Source organism: Cricetulus griseus, chromosome 6, assembly GCF_003668045.3.
Source record: "Cricetulus griseus strain 17A/GY chromosome 6, alternate assembly CriGri-PICRH-1.0, whole genome shotgun sequence".
In the NCBI taxonomy this organism is placed as follows: domain Eukaryota; kingdom Metazoa; phylum Chordata; class Mammalia; order Rodentia; family Cricetidae; genus Cricetulus; species Cricetulus griseus.
In genome coordinates this window covers 42,690,378-42,712,506 of record NC_048599.1, presented here as the reverse complement: position 1 = coordinate 42,712,506, position 22,129 = coordinate 42,690,378, and the positions used below count along the sequence as shown (strand labels likewise).

The following is a 22,129-nucleotide window of genomic DNA, read 5'->3' as shown; positions in this document are numbered from 1 at the left end:
ATAGCAAACAGTTCATTTTCTTTCTTCCCTTTCAATGACCATGTTAACACTTTACCAAGTGTTTTAAAACCCAACTATTTCACTTCAAAATGATTTTTGTCAACTTTATTAAGGTGAGATGAAAAGAGGGCAGCTGTTCTTTATACAATTTATGGAGCTTATTTTAGAACACCCAGCCATACTGCCTAAACCTAGCATAGCAACTGCATGAATTATTAACTAATAAACTCAGTTCCTCCAGACAGCCTTGCAGAATTTCATGGAGGATTTATTTCCATCCCATCCATTTATGTTCATGACCCTTTGTATTCAAGTCATTAAAATTAATTTTTGTGCTGCAAGAGAGACTTGTGCCTCTGACTGGGTTTAGAAGTCTCGCTTGAACGTTACAATTCGTTGTTACAGGTAAATTTATTGGTTGCTCCCGTCCCTTTCTGTGATCCTTTAAAAATTCCCAGAATAAGTGTAAATAAATACTGGGTTTGATTGTCCCATATCCTCTAAGAGAGCACTTACATCTTCCCTCAAGGAGAACTGGAAAAAATTTCTGTGTATTTGATCAATGAGGGATTTCCCAGAGAAAGCTGTGCTAAAGGAAGGTGTCACTAAGTGTCTCATTTGTCACCCATGCCATCATGATGACTGGAGAAGCCTCATTTCACTTGCTGTGGTTACTCCGAATGTTCAGGGCTTTACTTCAGGACCTGGCAGATAGCCACTCTCTCTCAGGAAAGAGATGCTCCTTTAATACCTGACCCTTTTTATTCTCCACAGAATGATGAAATTGAGCCTGCTGCGTTTACTTATGAAAAGTTCTACGAACTGACACAAAAGATTTGTCCTCGGACAGATATAGAAGACCTTTTTAAAAAAATGTAAGTTTTCATTTTGAGGAAGTGTTATATAGTACTATCTTTACCCCTGTAAATTTTGAAACCATTATTGCTATAATCTTTAAATATGTGTTGCTAGCTCAAGTATGTCTAGTCAGGGTTACATTTTTCACCCCTTAATTTAGTAGCATTGAAGCCCACTCTGAGGTCTTCTTCTTTTTTTTTTTTTAGAAACTTACATAGATTAATTACAGCACTTGGAACGTCCCCCCCTCTCCCCCCGGCATTGGCTTTACTAACGACCTACAATTTAACCTGCTCCTTTAGGTATTAACCCATTATGTGAACTAACTAGATTTCAATTTGGAATGTTAATATGTTGTTGGGAAGTCCATTCATTCCAGTTATTTCAAATGGATGACTTACATGTTGTTTCTGAAAGAATGTCTTTTGATAATGCTAAAGAATTGCATCTTGCAGGCGATTTCTGTGACCTAGTGGGAATGTTACCTTTCCTTTAACATGGTTGTTGGGTTCCCCCTGCCCCCACCACACTCCCTGACCACTTTGAGAAATCACCTACTTCAGCGTTAGAGAATAAGATTAGATTTATGAACAAATGTCAACATGTAAATCGTACCTACTGTAGCATCATATACAAAAACTTACTTTTTCTAATACATTTCTTTTCAGCAATGGAGACAAAACTGATTATTTAACGGTAGACCAATTAGTGAGCTTTCTAAACGAAGTAAGCTTTTTCATACATTAACTCCATAAGTCTGTGTGCAGTGGCTTGCCTCCCCAGTGTCCTCACTGCATGCTTGCGTCACGCACCCTTACTCGCTTGGCTTCTGACCTGCTGATCTTTCCATGATGGCTTGACCTGGTGCAAAAATCAGCTGCTGTCTGTGTGTCCTTGAGCTTCCTCCACGCTGGCTTTGCACACCACTTCCTGTTGGTTTCACGCTATGATGTGTAGCTCTGGTTCTGTGTGTATGTGTGAAATTTGTAATGTATTTATTTAATTAAATATGTCTGTGTTTCTTGCAAGATGATTTTTAAGGTACTTTGATTCTGTTGATCTCATAAGTAGAAAAAGAATGGATTGAGTTTATGACACTATGTTTGGATTCTCCATTGCTAACTTTTCCTCAACCCTTTGCATGGACTCAAAACCTATATTTTTGTCTTTTAATTGTTTGCATGTAAGAAAAATACGTAGGTTCAAATATTTGACATTTGAGCTCCTAGGCAAATTATAGTGTTAGGCTAACTAGATTGCAGGTTAAATTTTTCACTCTTTATTTTCAAAACAAGTTCAGAGCTGAATTTAGAACACAATTCATTTAGTGACTAAAACTGGCAACAAAATTTGCTTAAGTACAAGAATAATATTTTAGACAAGTAAAGGTCACAATTTTTGCTATTATAACTAAAATGAAGCTTTTTCTTTTCATGTACAAAAAGTGTTTTTGTTTTTTGTTTTTTTTTTGTTTTTTTTTTTTTTTTTTGCAAAACTCACCGAGGCTCTTTTAAAATTGAAAAGAATAATTCACCTTTCCCCCACAACATATAGTTAGAAAAGTTTGAATAAGGAATGGACAATACAGTCTTGTTCGGAGAGAATTTAAGTTCACAATCACACCATATAACAAGGACATGCTTGAAGGGGCAGGACTGAGCTGAAGGAGTCCTGTGCGGTGGTAGAACACAGACTTAGCATACATGAGGCCCTTGTTCAATCCGAAGCAGAGAGGAGGGAGCACAAGCATCATGTTAGAAACCAGGTGGTGCCTCAAAAAGAGAATGGCCAGGCCCTGGTTTGCCACTTTATATAAACAAATTACACCTTTGCCAAAGGTCTTTTCTTCGTTATGTGCAGGCTCAGTGGCTTCCAGGGCCACATCTGAAACTTGACACAAGCATACATGTTCTGTGAAAAGAAAGAGAGGGACTTCATAAATCCACATAAATGCCTCCACCATTGAGTAATCTGTTCAGTGAAATGCAGTATTCATTTTATCTGGAAATGTTGTCTTTCCAGTCCATTCTACTGTAGTCATCCGAACACTGTAATCTTTACCCAGATATTATTTATCCACATTCTTGTGCCACAGTTCTCTGAAGTTAATTGGTCCCACTTTATTTCCGTAAGCCTTCTGCCTCCTCCCTTTTGTTGTTTGTTTTGTTTTGCTTTGTTTCCTTTAGCTTTGCCATGTACTTTGGTTCATTGATCATCTTAAAGCTGCTCAGATGGGAAGGAATCTGGCTTTCTAGGAGGAAAATGTTTTGAGAGAGAGGAGGGAACCTTACCACATGGTCAGTTCATCATCGCTTCCTGGGCCAGCCATCCTTAAGCATGTGATTCCTGCTGCATCATGCTATTGTAGTTTCCAACCGGTTCTAAAGTCCCCAGGATAGGTGCTACTCTCACAGCCTCTTATGGGATTCATTTCCTCTCACACACGGTTTCTCTTTGTCTACCTAATAATCAGTTTCATAATTCTAAAGGAGTTTAAAATGTTCATTCATAAAACTTGTAAACTTTTTCTTTTTACATTGAAGTATTTAAAGAAAACAGATCTCTCATGCTCTTCTAGCTCTGCCTTCCATATTCCTTCTGGTGAGGCAAGCTGTTCTCCATCACTACTGCAGTGGACAGTCATAGGCTTTGTTCTTTATATTTCCTTCTCGTTGGCTCCCCCTTAAGCAAGGAGATATCTTGTATGTTTAGATGAGATGAAGGGAATCAGTGTGTTTGTAGATTTCTGTAGGTTGTAGAGGTACTATAGGACAATCCAGAAAAGTACGTACCCTGGGAATTCAATCGAAATGTCATCCCCAGATAGTGCTTTCTTCTTTCTCCACTATTCCTCCACATCCCCACCCCCACTTCTTGCACATTCTTTGAGCAGTTCTACTCTTATCCCATTAATTTCTCTAGAATCAAAACATCTTTAGGCCGGGCAGCTCCAAATCTTGTAATGCAAAGAGACAGAGCTCATCCAGAAGGCAATAGGCTCTGGAACATAAAGGTCTGTGACCTTAAAAAGATCAGACCTCAACATATTCTCAGGACCTCAGCCTTGTAACTTCAACAGGCAGTTCCTCTGCTACTTGGGAGCCAGCATCATGCAGCAAGGCAAGAGAAAATGAGGAACACTGGAAGGACAAGGCCCTGGTCACCATATATGCAGATGTCAGGGTGCAGTGTTCTACCTTGATGTCAGAAACAGTCAGCTTAGAAAACCCCTTCAACTAAGGGCATTGAACAAGTTAACCAGAGTCCCAGCTATAACAACAAACAATCCATAGGTGCAAATACAACAAGGTTAACTGGCTAGAACTGACTGGAGGCAAAGGAATCGCCTTCCTGTTAGCCAGTGGCATATTGGCTGCCCCCATCCATCTTTCAGCCTCTAAATCTTGCTCCTCCTTTCTGCTTAATATATTAATCTCTGCCCTCAAGGGGTAGAATGGAGAGAAAGATTCAGTCCTTTACTTGGTTACTGTGTGGGGTATGTGCCCCTCTTGCCTCGGTGGTAGCTTTGGATTCATTTATCATCTGCTTTCCAGGGCCTCTTGGTCACAGATAGCCATAGTCTGGTTCCCCAGACAGGCAGTATTAGTATCCCCTAGCAGCTTATTAGCAATTCGGATACACTGAGGTGTCAGTATCTGTACTTAAGAAGACTCCCAGGCAACATGTGTGCCATGGAAGTTTGTGCAGCACTGGCTAGACTAATAGGATTCTTTCTTGGGGTGCTTAGTGGAGTTGGAGAGAATCTGAGCGATGAACAATTTAGTCGGACAGGTTCACTACTCACAGCTAAACTTTTAGTGTCACCCTGTCTCTGGGTTCTATCCAGTGGATAGAAGGAAACTTCCTTGGCCAGAGTCGTGAAGAATAGCAGGCTCCAATCAAGGAGAGCTAGTGGAGGCCCATGCTGGGAACTGCCAGTGTTGGGCTCTGCTATAAGCTCAGCTGTATGTAGCAAGACTAATGCAGTCTCCAGGATCAGGTGGTTTCACTTTCTTTTCTCTATTGCTAATAAGATACTTTGATTTCAGTGCCACCTCCACATCTATTTCACTTCTTGTAAGCATAATAACAGCTAAGGGCATGGAGACCTGATTGTTGTATAGAGAGCAGGAAAAACCAAAATAAGAAAGAGAAAATAGGTCTTATATGATGGAAGTAAAAAGAAACACACAAACAAAATCATGACTGTTGTATCCCTGGTTATCTACTTCCTCACACGAGAATCACCACATTACATGATAACATTAGATTTGAAGCTGATTTTTACATTTTTATAGTTGGAAGTATGTAAGAAAGTACGCAAATCTTTCTCTTTACAATATCTTTATTCTTTGGTGTAAAGATAAGAGAGAGGAAGAGGAGAGAGCATTCCATTCTGTGAGTGATCCTATCCTTGCTGGTTATTTAGTTTGCTTCTTATGGCACTTTTTAAATACTAGATCAGCATCCCTCTCTCCCAGGGAACTTGTAGTAAAGACAGTTGATGTCTTTTCTCAGTAAAGCTGAGGACAGAGTTGTGGAGACTTTCCATAGTAGATCTCATTTGCTTGGCACAGGTTTCCATGACCTGCTCTTAAGAGCTATTTAAACCTCATTTTAGAAAGCCCTGGATGCCAGGAAGCAAAATCCTGTGCATGTTTATCTGAGTGGAAGTTAATGATGTCTCAGAGCTGGGAAGAACTGCTGTGCTGTGCTGTTTCTGACTTGAACTCTTCTGCACCCTTCTACTCTGAGGGTACCTGGATCTGATTGTCTGTAGCATTCATTGGTTCCACCACACTGAATCTGTGCAGTACCCGAGATTAAGCCCACAGGGCAGAGCAAGCATTCTACCAGCTGAGGCTCACCTCCAACTCTAGAGCAATAATGCTTAAACTGAGCAAGTCAGAATCACCTGGAAAGTTTACTAGACCTCCTTGTACCCCAAATAACTCTTCTTGTACCCCAAATCATTCTGGTTCCACCCAGGGAATCAGTTTCAGTAGATCTCGGGAGAGGCCCCCAGAGTCCACATTCTTGAAAATCTCCCAGGAGATGGTAATCTGCGGCTGCCATCCACACAGCACATTTTAAGTAGCAGTACATTAGTAAGTATGTGTATAGAATCACCCAGAAATGTCTGGGTTTCCTTCTCTTTTTCCTGTTGTCATCTATTTCCTCCCATAGCTGTATCCCATTTTTCTCCCACTTTTTATGACATATATATATTTGCCTCATCATTTCTCTAAATCCCAAATCCTCAACAGTAATCTTATGTTTAAGGCAAAGACTTAATTTTACTAGGAAAGAAACTGGGCATAACTGAGTGTTGTATGTTTGGGTATGTAAAGAACCCTTTCCATTCCTTACCCGTCTTCTTTAGTGCTATTGTCTATGGGGGAAAAGATGTGTAGAAAGTGGTTGGCCTTTTATTTCTTGGAATGCTTTTAAATGATTCTTCTTACCCCAAGGGAAACCCTCATCCCCTTGAATATTGGGGTCTGCTACATGGTGCATCAGATCCTTACAGGGTGTAGCATGTTTTCCCTTGCCTGGCATCCCACTGTCCACATCAGTTTCCCTTTCTCTATAGATCCCATCACTGTTCTCTACCATATCAAGGCATGTTACTAGTATAACAGTTTCCAGTCTAGCATATACATAAGCATAATCAATAATTCCTTAATATTACAATAGAAGGATGCTCCATCAAGATAGACTGTCAAAAAGACATGGATCCCTTCACTTTAAACACTTTTAACTAAATGGGACAAGGCAGAGTCTGGAGACATCTATGCTTTAGCAGTTGGCCAATGGTATTGTTCTGTACCTAACCCCCTTTTCAGAAGAACATCCCAAAGTAAACAGGGCAAAGAGGTCTATATGAACTTGTAAGCAGTTGCTTCTTAAGCATCTTTCCAATAATATTGCAAAGTCTGTTCATACATCTGGGTAAAGTTGTTGTCAAAGTATACTATTTGTTGATCAATTCTTGCTCATATTTGCTTATTGGTCATCATTCTATGAAAGTTTGCTTTTTCCTCATTCGAGAAAGGATACAATGCAATCTTATCACCCACAGTCAACTGTAAGAAAGTTTAGTGGACCCACTGCCTCCAGACACGTGCCATGACATGTATATACCCATATTCACACACACACATGCACACACAAGCATGCACACGCACACTCAGGTAGAGAATGGATAAATGGGCTTCTTGCCATTCCGAGAAGTCAGGGCATCATCACTGCAAGAAGTGTGGTGCTCCTTAAATGCAAGAAGCATCTTTTGTACTGATTGAAAAAGGTGGAGATCAGCAGCTTCCATAAGAGCCTTCTTCAGTTTAGTCAACTGGGGGACTTCTAGAGCAAAGTGAGTATAATGGTAGAGTGAAGGTGCTCTGAGTTGCTCTATTTTAAATTCATTTTTGTATAATATACACTTAGAAGTATTCTGTGCTGATTAATTTTCATTACAATTATATCACCTTGGAAAACTATGAACCCAAGAAAACTAAAGTCACAGAGTGATCAAAAACCTCTTATTATTAAAGAAAGATTAAAACTTAACTATTTACTTTTCTGACATTAGGTTTTTTGTTGTTGTTGTTACTGTTTGGGGCTTTGGACCACTTAGTACATGATCTGGTTACTTATTTTAATTATCTTCTTTTCTCTTTACATTTTTTTTGGTCTTTCAAGACAGGGCTTTTCTGTGTAGCTTTGGCTGTCCTGGAACTCACTCTATAGACCAGGCTGGCCTCAAACTCACAATGATCCACCTGCCTCTGCCTCCTGAGTGGTGGGATTAAAGGCGTGCACCACCACTGCCTGTCACTTTTCACTTTATAAAACTAGCCTTAATAGTAAATTTTTAAATACTGCAAAGATAATTTGCTCTCATTTTTTTGCACATTATTTGTGGCAAGTCATTTACTTAAGGTATAGGAAGTAGAAGACAATACACTTAACATTTTCACTCTATCGTGTAGTCTTCAAATTTTAAATGGGAGAGAGCCATATCTCTTCTGTCTTTACCATCAGTCTCCAACAGAGTAAGTTCAGATATGAACTTTCTGAAGTATAGTTCAGGGAGAGAGCTAGGAAGGCATTGAAGTCTGATTTTTGTAATTAGAAATATGATAGTCTAGATAGACTTGTTTTACATTATATGCATAGAAACCTGTTTCAAGGGTGAGGAGCTTGGGTCTAAATGGAGTTATTTTCTCATCATAGCATCAACGAGATCCTCGGCTGAATGAGATTTTATTCCCATTTTATGATGCTAAAAGAGCAATGCGGATCATTGAGATGTATGAACCTGATGAAGATTTGAAGAAGAAAGGTAATATAAATGAAAAACAGAATTAAATTTTAGTTTTCCTAAGACAATAATATGTATATCCAAAGCCCTTGAATTTTAATTAAAATATCTTAAACGCTTTGAGGCACCGTAGATCCAAAGATTAGTAATTAATTTATTCTCTTCCTGCTCTTCAATTAATTTAATTTGTATATTCCTTCAAGTGAATCCACACTGTCTGAAGTATACCACTACAAAATGTACTGTGTTGTGGAGAACATTGTTGTGATAACCCTATGTATTTGCTTATGTGCTAATATTTTATTTTGTATAGTGCTGAAAGGGCAGTCTTTGCGTCCAGCCTTTCAAAGGACTGCCTGTCACGTGAGAACCTGCACCTTCCTTTGTCCCCTATGTTTTGCTAAGCTGAATAACTCAGGACTTATTTGATGTGCTTCCTCATTCCTTGTTTGACCCCTGGGTTGGAAGATAAAAACACTGATAGTAAGGAATCATGTTAGCAAGTTGCCCTATTCCTGGATCTTTGTCCCCTTCATTTTGTTTTGGAAACAATGTGTTGCCCAAGTGTTAGTCAAAGGAAAAGCATGGAGAAGACTGCAGGGCATCCCTGCCGCAGGGGGCATGCCTGTGAGCCTGGCACTTAGCAACACAGTGGGGAGGCAAGCACCACTATCCTTGCTTCTCACAGCTTTTTCTTGTGGTCACCAGGATACCCTGACAAAAGCAACTCAGGTGGGGGAAAGGATTTATTTTGGTTGACATTTTCAGGAAATTTTAGTCTCTTGTGGTAGGAAAGCATGGTGTCAGGAGTGTGAGGCACCTGGTCATATCCTAGCAGGACTAGCAAGCAGAAATTCCCAGATCCTAGACATCCCCGCAATGACCTGCGTATTCCAGTAGGTTCTATAACCTCCAAAACAGTGCCACCCACTAGAGACTAGGTGTCCTAACACATCAGCCTGTAAGGGACATTTCACATTCAAACTCTGAGAATTCAAGACTGAATGACAGGTGCCTCCGGCCCCACCCACCCTGAAGGCAGCTGTGGTCTGTTCCAATGAAAGGCAAGTGAAACTTCTGTGTGAAGTGATAATGTAATGATTTATGTGTGTCTTTGTTATTTCTCAAGTCTAATTATAACTGACACCACCTAAAAAAAAGTAGCTTCTCCCTTTCACAAATGATAGAAACCTAAAGCCTATCTGAACTTAATGAGTGTAAGAATATAGCTCAAAAGACATTTCTCCTGGGATTTTAAATACACACATTTTAAATACATGTGCCCCCCAGGTAGCTCAGCATTTCCACTTGCAGGCCTGTTCCCTAGAGAGTGTCTCATACAGTCTCCAAATACTGACTGTCAGCGTGGTGAAGCATCTCATGTTAGACCTCTGCGTCCTCAATTCTTTCTTCTTGGAGTGGGGGAGGTATCCATGCAGGCCAGCATCTTTCAGTGTCTTCTGTATACATATGACTCCCAGAGTAAATCCTCCAGTCCTAATCTCTATCCTAAACCAGTGGCCTGCAGTAGACCTGCTCGTCTGCATATTGAACAAGCACATTTGCAAGATGCTTTGATTTTCCTGTCTCCATGTCTCTTCCTCTCACAGCCTATAAAAAGGTTGCATTACTCACTTAGGTTTTCAAGTCAGAATCTTTGGAATCACCCCGTATTTTTTTTATTTCTTTCACCTAGTTTTTATTTCTTTCACCTAGTTTTTTATGATCTGTCACCAAAACACACGAGGTCCAGTTCTCTTCATTTTCACTTTCTCAGACATTCAAGCCCACAGTGCCTTTCTAGGGGCAATGCCAATTGGCTTGTGACATCTTTATCCCACTTTTTATCCAGTACTGTGCTCCACATAGCAGCCAGAGGAAGCCTTTTAGAACACTGTCCCCACTGAAGCTTCCCAACACAAAAATCTCAAGTACTTAGGACTAAATCCTAGTAGATGCAGCCTTTGGCTTCCTCTCCAGCATCATTGCCCACCACTTTCCCCAGATGTGGTTCATTCCACTTTGCATTCATTGAGTGAACTGAGAACACACACTTCTGCATCAAGATCTCTGCATTTGCTCATTCTTGTCTGAAAACCCCTCTCCTATGTGTTTGTGTGGCTTGTCCCCATGTATCTGTGTGGCTTGTCCCTATGCATGTATGAAATCTTAAAAAGATTTCTCTGGCCATGTATTTAATATTCTACCATGCATTTTTAGCTTTCATGTTTCTAGCTTTGTCCTTCCAATATGGCATTATAATTATTTGTTAATCTATCTATTTCTCTTACCCATCATATGTGAGTTTTGTAAAAATGGGATGTAGCTCTTTTTTCTGCACCTATCCCAGTGTCTCAAAAATATTTGCTGTTAGAATGAATGTATGTGCCAAGGATAGAGGCATAGAAACTTTGAATGTAATGCTTTAGTTGTAATTAGAAATGGCCTACATATCCAGAAACAAACTCAAGATATATATATATATATATATATATATATATATATATATATATATATATTTGGTTGTTCATGCCTTTAATCTCAGCACTCAAGAGGCAGAGGGAGGCAGATCTCTGAGTTCAAGGACAGCCTGGTCTACAGAGCAAGTTCCAGGACAGCCAGGGCTACAAAGAGAAACCCTGTCTGGAAAAACCAGTACATATTAATTTCTGTGTGGACTACCATATATTCAGTGAATGATAAACTGTGTATGTGTGTGTATGTATGTGTGCATGTATGCACATAAGTGCATGGATGATTCAGATGCACATAGTGGTATAACCATTCTGTAAATTTGAAAATACTGGAAATGATCTGATTAAACATACATGTAGTTAACCTGAGAAACCATTTGGACAGTTTTATAAGAACTAAGGTAGTTCTTGTTATTTGGCAGCAGGAAAATGGAAATGTACAGCCCGTAGGCAGGCACAGTGATGCCATCTCTAAAAGGTGTTTAGAGTCCATCAAAGTCCTGCCTATGGAGCAAACTGTGCGACCTAAGCAAGCTGTGCATGATGTCCAGAGCTTTTTGGTAGATATGAAACTGTTTTCAGAACTTGCAAATGGTTATATGAAAAAGCAAAGGGCTGATGCTGCTGACTTTGTGAAACACTACTCTTTGCCCCTGCAGTTGCCACATAGGGCCTGCCCCATTTAAGAAAAGTGACTGAAATGAGCAGTGGCTTGTGTTTCCATGTTTCTCCCCAGCTCCACACTTTACCTTTCAGATCACTGTGAAAATTAAATTGTTTAAATTTGGAGAGGCAACCATTTCCAGGAAGGGCCCCTCCTCCAACCGAATGAGAATAACAGTGATTTAGAATTAATGCCACACACTTACAGGTATTCTCGGTTACCATACATGATCATCCTGGGCCAACATGTTTCCCACTTGGCCAGAGAAACCAGGAGATAGGCAGAAGGCAAGGGTGGTTGTAGCAGAGCCAGACAGAGGTCTCTCATCGCTGTGGGTCATAGCATAGTTTCTTCATTTGGAGGACTGCCACAGACTTTGCTACTTGTAATGTACCATTGTGCATTTTTGTTCAAGTTCTGAAAGGTGCAGGTTCTTGGGAAAAACTGTGGAGTTGTTTCTACTCTTATTTTTAAGCTGCTTCAACTTGGCTGGGCAAAATGTAAGATGTGCTTCTTCAGAGCCACAGTGCCACTCAGATTTTTTTCTCCCCAGGCCTCATATCAAGTGATGGGTTTTGCAGATATCTCATGTCAGATGAAAACGCCCCAGTCTTCCTAGATCGCTTAGAACTTTACCAGGAGATGGATCACCCCCTGGCTCACTACTTCATCAGTTCTTCCCACAACACCTATCTCACCGGGCGGCAGTTTGGCGGAAAGTCTTCAGTGGAAATGTACAGACAAGTTCTCCTGGCTGGTTGCAGGTCTGGAACTCAAGATGGCGATTTGATTTGTCTATATGTGGCACCTTTAGACTTATCATTGTCTTCCTCTTATCCCTCTGATCCCCAGTATTCCAAGATAGCCAGTGGATCTGCTAAGCAATGCTAATACCTAGTTCTATCTATCTATGCCCTCTTCCCCCAGTTTGTGAATACCTGTGATCAAGTTCTATCTACAAATTAGGCATAAAGAGCTTAACAACATTGACATTATTATTTTCTAATACTGTTTTGATATTGGCAGCATCACTACCTTTCAGCTTGTGACTGCTATTATGAACGTAAGGGTTCCTTGAATATAGGCACTGCAGTTCTATGACATTCTGACACCAAGGAAGGCCTTTAAGTGGCTGACAGGTGGTAGTGTGATAGAAAAAGCTTGTAGATTCAAAATACCTTTATTCAGATTAATACCAGTCAAATGCAAGCCAGAGTGTGCCCAGGGGCAGCAAGGCAGGGAGCCTAGAGAGAAGGGGCAGCAGAAGGGGAAGAGGGCGTTCCATGTGCTCGTGGTCGCTTAAGAGCCCATGCCGCATCATTCTGACCTCTCACCTTGACCACATCTTGACAGGCTTGGTCAGGCACACCTGTAGCCAGCCCCTAGGAGGTGTGGTTACGGTGTCTCCCTACAATTCCCCTTTTAGTCTTAAAAGAAGATTAAAACTTAATAGTATAAAATATCCAAAATTAACAATCATAAAGGTGAAATACAAGAAGATATAATAATCTGTTATTGAGGCTGGCTACAGGTGTCTCCCTACAGTAGTGAATGCAGAGTGATGTGCTGGGCATTGGACTGGTCCAATTCCTAGGCAGAACACTAGACTGTTGAATGATGCCATTGCACTACTCACAATGATATGCAATTTAAAACACAGAACTTTGCTTTCAAATCAGTGTTGACTCTAAATAACTGAACCATAGATAAGGCAGGACTATTGTAATTTACTTTTCTCTGCAATCAGAAATAGTAATCAGAATTAAAAGGACATTTACATTTCTCTTTAATAGATTATATTCATTTTACTTGAACTCAGAAAAGGTTTCACATAAAATTCTCCAGTCGTCTTGGGGGTCAAAACGCATTTACTTACTATGATTTTAAAATATGACTTCAAAGTCATACAATAAGAAAATAACATTTATTTTAAAAAGCCATATTAGGCTTACTGTTAGTTGTAGGTAGTTACAAATTTAGTTTGATTTAATGTTACAAAAAAGCTTAGGAATTTAGTCTGGTGGTAGAGCATTTGCTTAGCCTATGCAAAGTCCTGAGTTCAATCCTTACCATTGCCCAAAATAAAACAATCAGAGTTAAAAAAAAAAAAAGTGACAGCTTAATGTAAAGCTCAGTTTAGTTTTGTAAGTAGAGATCGCTGAAAGTGATTTTTATAGAGATAAGCAAGTATTTAAGGTTAAAATATTACAAAAAATGAGAAATGTAGTTTGCTATGATTTTTTTGTAAATATTTTTAAGCTCACTGTGTTTTGTGTACAAAAGTGCTACAAAGGAGATTAACCCCACCCTTACCTCATTGGTATGTTTTGTTTCAATATCTTTGTCTGAATCATAAAAAAGCATGAGTGTTTCTTGCTTGGTCCTGAGAAATAACTGCCTTGAGAGCTTTGTGCCCACTAGGCAAGGATTCTACTACTGAGATATATGTCAAGCTTTCATTTTACTTTTTACTTTGAGAAAGATTCTCACTTATTTGCCCAAGCTGGCTGTAAACTCTTAATAAACTGGGATTACCTGGATGCCACCAGGCCCAGCTCAAAAAAATTTCCCAACATAATGAAAGTAACATTCTATGCAGTGTGTTTATACATAAATTTTGACATCACCCAAGCCTGGCCTGTATTGCAAATGTTCTGTTGTCCTCTATTGCAACTTGGTTCTAAATATGATTTTATTGAGAACCAGGCACCTTATTATATCCATTCAGTCTCGGTCTCTCACTCACAGCCCTGTTTTTTGATGACAACAGGGTGAGGAGTGAAAGGTAGTTTTAACCTGTGCGTTCATGAAATACCCATGTTCCTCATTCAGTTTTCTGACCTTAAGAAGGTGACTTATTTTGATGTTTCTTTGACTTTATGCTTAGTTTCTTGGTAAGGGCTCAGTGTTGTAATTTGACTGTGTTTCTAGGTGTGTTGAACTTGACTGTTGGGATGGAAAAGGTGAAGATCAGGAACCGATAATAACTCATGGAAAAGCAATGTGTACAGACATCCTTTTTAAGGTGGGTTTTCACCTTTCACGGTTATACCTTTCCCAGATGGTTGTGCAAATGCAGGAAACAAGAAAACAATTTTCTTTCTTTTTTTCTTAAGCAATGTATCTTCTCATTTTAAAGAGAAAGTCAAGACAAAATGTTATTGGTCATATAATATTCTCTTCATGGTATTTGTTTTTTGGCTTTCAAGAGGTAACTATGATATAATGAAACCCTTTAGCAGACAGAGCCTACCTAGTTTTACTCCAAAACAATTTTTTTGGCACAGTTGGGTGCCTAGTTACTTGAGAGGCTGAGGCGGGTGGGGGGGGGAGATTACTTGATTTCAGGATTTTGGAAAACATAGTGAAAACTATTCTCAAACAAAACCATTTTTTAAAAAAATCATATCTACCTATTTCTTGCTTGCTTTCTGTTATTCCTGAAAGACTTCAAGGTAGCATATAAAGAGAAACAAAGTTGATAAGTAAGCCTTATCATAATGAGATAATGAATTTGGTATTGTGAATGATTTTTAGGAAGTCTTCTAAATTTGGAAGCCACACACAAATTGGGCCCCACATTTTCAAAAGATTTGGAACAAGGGTTGAACCATAATTCACAGGACCACCAGATAGCATGGTCAATAAGTACTATGGCCGGTGAGAAATCTGCCTTCCACAAGCCCCTCACCAAAAGGATTATGTAGTTATAAGCAAGACCCCTCATAGAGCCTTTGAGTGGTTTCTACATGTGATCCTATATGTCCATGGTATAGCACTGCAGGTAAGAAATTATGTGTTGCCTAATGTCAGATACATCTGTGCCTGCTGCTTTGTGTAGGTCAGGAGAGATAGTAACAATGTCTGGGACAATGGCTCTTAGCTCTGCCTATTGTGAAATCACCACTGTATCTCCAGAACCACAGATGCCTCAATTCTGTACATGGAAAGTTCCATCCATATCAGCTCTCTTTGCTAGGGTATTGGTGACTTGTAATCAACGCTTCCTAAGAATCAAGAGTATATTAAAGTGACAGTGTGGATTTATATCATCATCAAATGACAAAAATAGCGGTGTCCTCTTTATGGAATTAAGGACCCCAGTCAGAATGCAGCATGGAACAGAATCACCCATAAGGAAAGCAGACTCCAAAGGCAAAGGCAGAATTTTCCTCCAGGAATAATTCTTGACTGTTTACACTAGATGATCAAGTTTTTGGTCATTCTTACCTATGAATAAACTTTAAGAAAGAATACTTAAATGACTGCTGCATTCATAAAATGTCTCAACAGTATCTATTCAGGTTTATCATTTCAACTGCACTCCCATAGGTAATTATTCTAAAAATACTTTCAGACTTGCTGAGTGATGTGGCTTGCCCTATGGTTAGCTACAGACTAGTAGAACTTGGAGATTTTATAGTGTGATACTCTGATTATAGAAGCTTTGGTTTGAAGTCCTTTTTTCTCAAACAGACATGCGCATCAACAGTCGGATATCTGTTTCATGTGATGCAAGGTATATGGAGGTGTAGGTATAAGTGTAAAATTAAAGTCAGAGCCCTCTCTTGTTTTGCTTCACATGTTACTTGACCACAGAGGAGATCCACTGCTCACTAGGCTCCCACGAAATAATGGATATTGTAGTTGTCACACACAGTACGCTGAGATCACCAAAGCATGCTGAACCTACAGTCCAAAATGACTCTAAACTCAGAAGAAGGCCAATCTGAAGCTTTCTGAAATCTTTGTGATATTGCTAACACATTTTCTCAGATGCAGGACCAGCTGAAGATTGGTTTCTGATGAAAATTCCTGTACAAAGTTAGTGTTCTCCTCAAGGAGAGTGATGGGGGCTAATGGCATGGTTTAGTGGTTAAGCACTTGTTTCGCATGCACTGAGCCCTGGATTTGAACCCAAGTACTGCAGAAACCTGGTGAGATGGACCAGAGTCCCTGGCTCCAGACACTGTCAGGGAGAACTGGCAGGCCACTCAAGTCACTTAATAGCACTAGAGAAATAAAAGAGAGCTTTGAAAAGCAATGTCCTAAACCTCTTGTGTCTCCCCAGGGGAGGTATCTCTGCAGATATGTTCTCCAGGTCAAAACTGTTGAAGCTGATTTTCTTGCAGTGCTCAGTTAGTGGTCTCTGAATAGTATCAGGTGCCTTAAATCCATCTGTTCTTTCCTCTCATAAACACGCTTTGTCTTTAAAGGATGTAATCCAAGCCATCAAGGAAACAGCATTTGTCACATCGGAGTACCCTGTAATTCTCTCCTTTGAAAACCACTGCAGGTATAAAAGCTTAGTCTTTTCCATGTCCCTACTTGGTGGTGTTTCAAATCTCTGGTTCCTTATCCTGCTGCTGCTCATTCTTTTTTGTTTTAATAACTGAGTAGTTTCCTCTCTGATGGGTTAAGTAGGAAATAATCCTCCATCCAGAACAGTTTTCCAACTCTGCCCAGCAAGAAGCCATCTTCTTATGGCTCAGAAATGCTTTCTCCAAACAAAAGGTCAGAAATTGGGACACCTAGTTTAAAGTTCGTTTGAGATGGAAAATTTGGCAATAGCTTGGAAGGTATTTTTCTATTTTTCTTGACAGTTTTTAATTTTAAGTTGCACCGGTTCAAGTTTGAATGGTACTTAAGAGTGTAGCTCCAGTTAATGTTATGAAAACAGCCTTGAACTTTGCAGAGCAGGAGGAGCCTTTAGTTATAGGGATGGATATCTCATTCTTGGAGAGTTAATGGACATTTGAATTTACAAATGCTACTTCTTTCTCCCCAGCAAATATCAACAGTACAAGATGTCCAAGTATTGTGAAGATCTATTTGGGGATCTCCTGTTGAAACAAGCACTGGAGTCACATCCAGTATGTATTTTTAGCAAACCATATTTCCAGCATGAATGGGTTTGTTTTGAAATGTGTTTTTCAGGGGTCAAGTAGCACTGGAGGACGAATACTAAGGATTTTCATATTTATTTAGATTCTCTGGTACAAAAAGCTTTTATCTTGCTTCAGAAGGATGTCGAGAGGAGCATAAAGTAAACATGTAACTCGGTTTCATCTGGATGCTCTTGGGCTCTCATGTTTTAAATTCCATAAAGCTTCCAACCCAAGAGTCCAGGCAGGCTTCATGGTGCTTCCCAGTGTTGGCCACATACTGCGTCACTTCAGACACCTGCAAAAACACCTGTGCTAGGGCCCAGCCTAAGATGTTGTTTTGTTCCTAACTGGCCCAGCACAAGCAGGTGTATTTTTAAAGCCCTCCAGGTAAACAAATGTGCACCCAGGGTGCAGATCTCTTGGGAGCCTGTTGCTGTGGGAAGTGCTCCAAACTGATGTCATAAGCTCCAAAGTTCAAGTTCCCAACTCCAAAATAAATACTTAGGCAAAGTCACATGGCTTTTTTTGAGCTTCATTGTATAGCTGCCCGATTCTTCATAAAGGGGCTGTTCCTATGTCTGTGGTGCATAGAAGGGCTTTATGAAGTCTGAACTGGTGTGTAAATTGTTCAGAATAGTTCCTTGGATTTCTGGCAGGATACATAATGTCCAAGAGGATAAGATGCACTGTAACAAGATGTCACCAGAGACAAGGCTTCCTGAAGTTAAAGTGTTTTGTCGGGCTATGCGGCCCTCCTGAGGACATAAGAACATTAGGCAATAGGAGAAGGACAGGACAGTAGATGACGAGATGCTATTTGTGCTACGGGAGTAATTTGGCTGGTTTAACCATGACTTTTTCCCAAAGGCAGGTGTGGCAGCTGAAAGCACAATGAGAGAGGCTAGGCTGCATCCTTTGTTCCCTACCTGACTCTCTGCAGCCTGCTGAAGCATCATGGCAGGTGCTGCCCATGTCCTCCCAGCACTTCCTCTTTCCCCACCCCCTGACCTGACTGTTGGCTGACAGTGTCTACAGCTTTTTGCTGGTCACTGATGAGGCTCTCCTCACACAAGAGGGTCTGAGAATGAGCACCCCCCACCAGTCCCTGTACTCTGCGTTCCGAGGGGCCACTTCTAAACACCTGTTCTCCTCTGTCCCTTGGGCTCCCCAGCAGGACCTCCCTGTGCACCACCCTCAGGTGCCCACAGTGATCACATCTAAATACCACACCCTTCACTGGCTCTCTTCTCTTTCTGATTTTTGTACCCCTCTGTTGATGTCCGCAAGAGCCAGCTCTCAAATAAACTTATGGTAGACTAATCCTTGTCTAGGAAGCTGATTCTGAGGGATTCCATACTAAAAGACAACCCTTAGTCTGGCCCCTCTTCATGTTCTCTAGAGCAAGAGAAGAAGCTTGATTTTGGAGAAAGGCCATTATATTCTTAATGAAGGGACATATACATCTCCAGGGAAGGGACCAGTCCCACCCAACAGCCTGTGGCACGCAGGGCTCTGTTAAAGGTCTTCACAAGGCAAGACACAGACTTGTTTGTCATACATAGGATAAAATAGTAAGTTTAGAAATAAATGGCTGTGTAGGAAGATGCCTAGGTAAGAGTGTAGCTGGGTGGGTAGGGAGTGAATGTGATCACCGAGAATAACGTGAACAGACGTAACTTCTGGTAAAGGACAAGCAAATGAAGCCAGAGTGAAGTTCACATTCCAGTAATTCAAACAGCTCTCATTTTTAGTGAGTCTATTAAAATCCCAGGTCAGTCTATTGAGAAGACCGGCTTAGTCTATGATCTGGTGCAGATGGAGGGCGATCTAGGGCCTTTCAAGTGCTACTTTATGATGGACCTGAAATTTGAAAGGCCTACCATACAGCAGGACTGGCATCCCCCAGCATCACTCAGGTCAGACCCTACCCTACTAGGGAAGTCGGGTCTGGTCTGTTGTACACCCCAGAAGATTAGGGGTTCCAAACCTGCAGTGTTATTTCAATCACTTGGACCGGGTGAAGTGAGAAGGGTTTGAAAGCAGAGCTGTGCAGACTGACACCTAGTGGACATGGGCTGGTATGACTTCAGGCCTCTGGGTCTCGCCAGGACTGGAAAAAGAAGAGAGAAGTCACTAACAGCTCTTTCTGTCTGTCTCCAGCTTGAACCAGGCAGGCCTTTGCCATCCCCCAATGACCTCAAAAGAAAAATACTTATCAAAAATAAAAGGCTGAAACCTGAAGTTGAAAAAAGTAAGTCAAATGCGCATGTATCTTTGGGCAGCGTAGCTGTCCGGGTGAAGTGTGATTTAAAACTGCTTGCAGATTTGAGAAGGGAAGGGTAGGATATCGATATTACATTCACTTTCCAGGGCTGTGTCACTGCATCCCATTTGTCTCTACAATGGGTCCAAGCAGTGGGAAGCACCAATTCATGCGCTCATATGCTGAAATACAAAAGGAAAAGGAAAAAGGAAAAACAGTGTTTGTATTTTTATGGGTCTTGTCACAGTTTCACTCATAAAAGTTGAATTAATTTACACTCACATTGGTGGTTTCTAAAAATCTCTTCTCCGAGAATATTCATAGTGCTGGTTACGGTCCACCTTTGACATGTATGTTTTCCTAAAAGAAAAGAATGTGATTTATTTTTATTTGTTTTGCTTTTGACAATTTAATTGTATATTACACTTCACCCCTTTATGTGTTTCTCCACTTCTAAAATGTAGAGAAATTTGTTTCCTACTTGCTTCTAGTGTTTTATTTACCAGGATAATAATCACAGTCGTATTACTTGCAAATACTCTCCTCCTATAGCTCTGTTGATCTCTAGCACGCATGCCAGTTTTCTACCATGTCATTGGCGTTGCTCCTAAATCTTGGTTCTCTAAATTGGGAACATTTGATATCTATCTTTACATACTGATTGCTTCTCCAAACCTGGCAATCGGAAATGGGAGGGGATTTACCTGTGGTCCAGTAAGTTTTCCTGCTGTGTATGTAACATGCTGGCTTCACAATTCTTACACAGACACAAGCTGTAGGTGCCCATGTGACATGATACCTTTTCCCATCCTCAGTGTTCATCTTAAATCCCACATTGTATAAGCGATCTCACATATCCTTGTTTGATTTTACTAAATAGAGCAGCTTGAAGCTTTGAAAAGCATGATGGAAGCCGGAGAATCAGCTGCCCCAGCTAACATCTTAGAAGATGACAATGAAGAGGAGATAGAAAATGGTGAGTTGTGGGGCCAGGGAAATGGCTTCATGGGTAAAATGCTTATCATGCAAGCATGAAAACCTAAGTCAGAATACCCAGAAGCCACATGAAAGCCACATGCTTACCATGACCATCTCCAATGCCAGTGTAGATGGGAAGTACAGACAGGAGAATTTCTGCAAGTTCGTGAGCCAGCTAGTTTGACAAAAGCAGTAGAAAACAACCAAGAGAGCCTGTCTCAAAACAAGGTGGAAGATGAGGACTGACAACCAAAGTTGTCTTCTAACCTCCACATGTATGTACGCTGTGACCTCCACATGAATGTATGCTGTGACCTTCACATGCATGCATGCTGTGGGCACATACACAATCTCTTTCACATAGTGTCAGTAGCACACATAAACATCCTCCACACAGACATCACATGAACACACACACACACACACACACACACAGTGTAGAGTTGTCATTTCAAGCTACATGTTATGAAAATGTTTATATTAGAAATAAAAAGAGTAATCTCTTTTTTATTTTTTATTTTATTTTATTAGTTCTAGTTAGGGAACAACAAGTCCCTTCTCCCTCTCCCTCCCCTCACCCCCAAACTTCCTCCCCCACCCCCAGCCCACCCCCCACCCCATCCACCCACCACTCCCCAGGCAGGGTAGGGCCCTCAACAGGGGCTCTGCAAAGTCCACCAAGTCTTCCTATGCTGATCCTGGGCCCTTCCCCATGTGTCCAGGGCCAGAGTGTAACCCTTCATATGGGATGGGCTCTCAAAGTCCCTTCTTGCACCAGGGAAAAATACTAATCCACTACCAGAGGCTCCCTGGAGTGCAGAGGCCTCCTTATTGACATCCATGTTCAGGGGTCTGGATCAGTCTTGTACTGGCCTCCTGGACAGCATCTGGGGTCGATGTGCTCTCCCTTGTTCAGGCCAACTGTTCCTGTGGGTTTAAGAGTAATCTCTTAATGAATTCATTTGAATAGTGATGGCATTATCTTGCTTAATATTCAGGAGTACTTCTTTTATTAGTGTTAATCTTTTTGGGGGGTTGGTATTTTCTTCAGATATTGTTGTTGGCAGTTTATCTGGACAGTGGATGGTAGTAGCTTAGTAGTCTCCCTTCCCACTGTGCACTGAGCTTTCCAGAAATGATTCACAGAGACTTGGCCTTGAATCATTTGTATAGTAGGCGAGGGTTGAATGGATCCTTAATCTTTTCCTATAAAGAAAAACATGAACTTCAGTCTTGTTATTGATAGTGAAAGACCCCCGTGGAGGTACTTTCGTAGAAGGAGACCCGTACCCAGGAATCAGCGAGACCACGAACTTGGATGCAAACTGCAAGAGGCTTTATTGGAGACACGGGTACCCGGGGCGACTTAGCTTCTGTGAGGCCAAGCGCGCCGAGCCAAGGGAGAGGGGTCCTTATATAGCAAGAAGCGCAAGCGAGAAGCAGGGATTCTATTGGATAATTCAAATGAGACGCAGTACAGAGCTATTCCCATTGGTCAATGTAAATGAGGCGCTACTCAGGGTTATTCAAATGAGGCAAAGTATAGAGTCATTCAAATGAGGTGAAATACAGAGTCATTTCTATTGGATGGTTCAAATGAGGCACAGAGCCATTCCAGACCAGCATATTCTCAAGGTCTGGTGTCTGGTACAACTGACTCAATTCCCCCCTCCGAGTCCA

At 40.8% G+C, this 22,129-nt stretch overlaps 1 protein-coding gene across 2 annotated transcripts in view; it reads left to right on the top strand.

Moving 5' to 3' along the window:
* The window catches only part of Plcb4 (phospholipase C beta 4), a 304,729-nt gene that overhangs the window by 214,475 nt on the left and 68,125 nt on the right, over nt 1-22,129 (top strand). Inside the window, exons 10-18 of one of the 2 annotated variants that reach the window (XM_035446711.1) lie at nt 775-875; nt 1,527-1,584; nt 8,095-8,203; nt 11,874-12,084; nt 14,252-14,345; nt 16,537-16,616; nt 17,109-17,193; nt 19,369-19,459; nt 20,352-20,447. In XM_035446711.1, coding sequence (XP_035302602.1) covers nt 775-875; nt 1,527-1,584; nt 8,095-8,203; nt 11,874-12,084; nt 14,252-14,345; nt 16,537-16,616; nt 17,109-17,193; nt 19,369-19,459; nt 20,352-20,447 — 925 coding nt within the window. Of the gene's footprint in view, nt 1-774; nt 876-1,526; nt 1,585-8,094; nt 8,204-11,873; nt 12,085-14,251; nt 14,346-16,536; nt 16,617-17,108; nt 17,194-19,368; nt 19,460-20,351; nt 20,448-22,129 lie in introns of those variants that run through there. The other variant, XM_035446712.1, reaches the window with a different exon arrangement.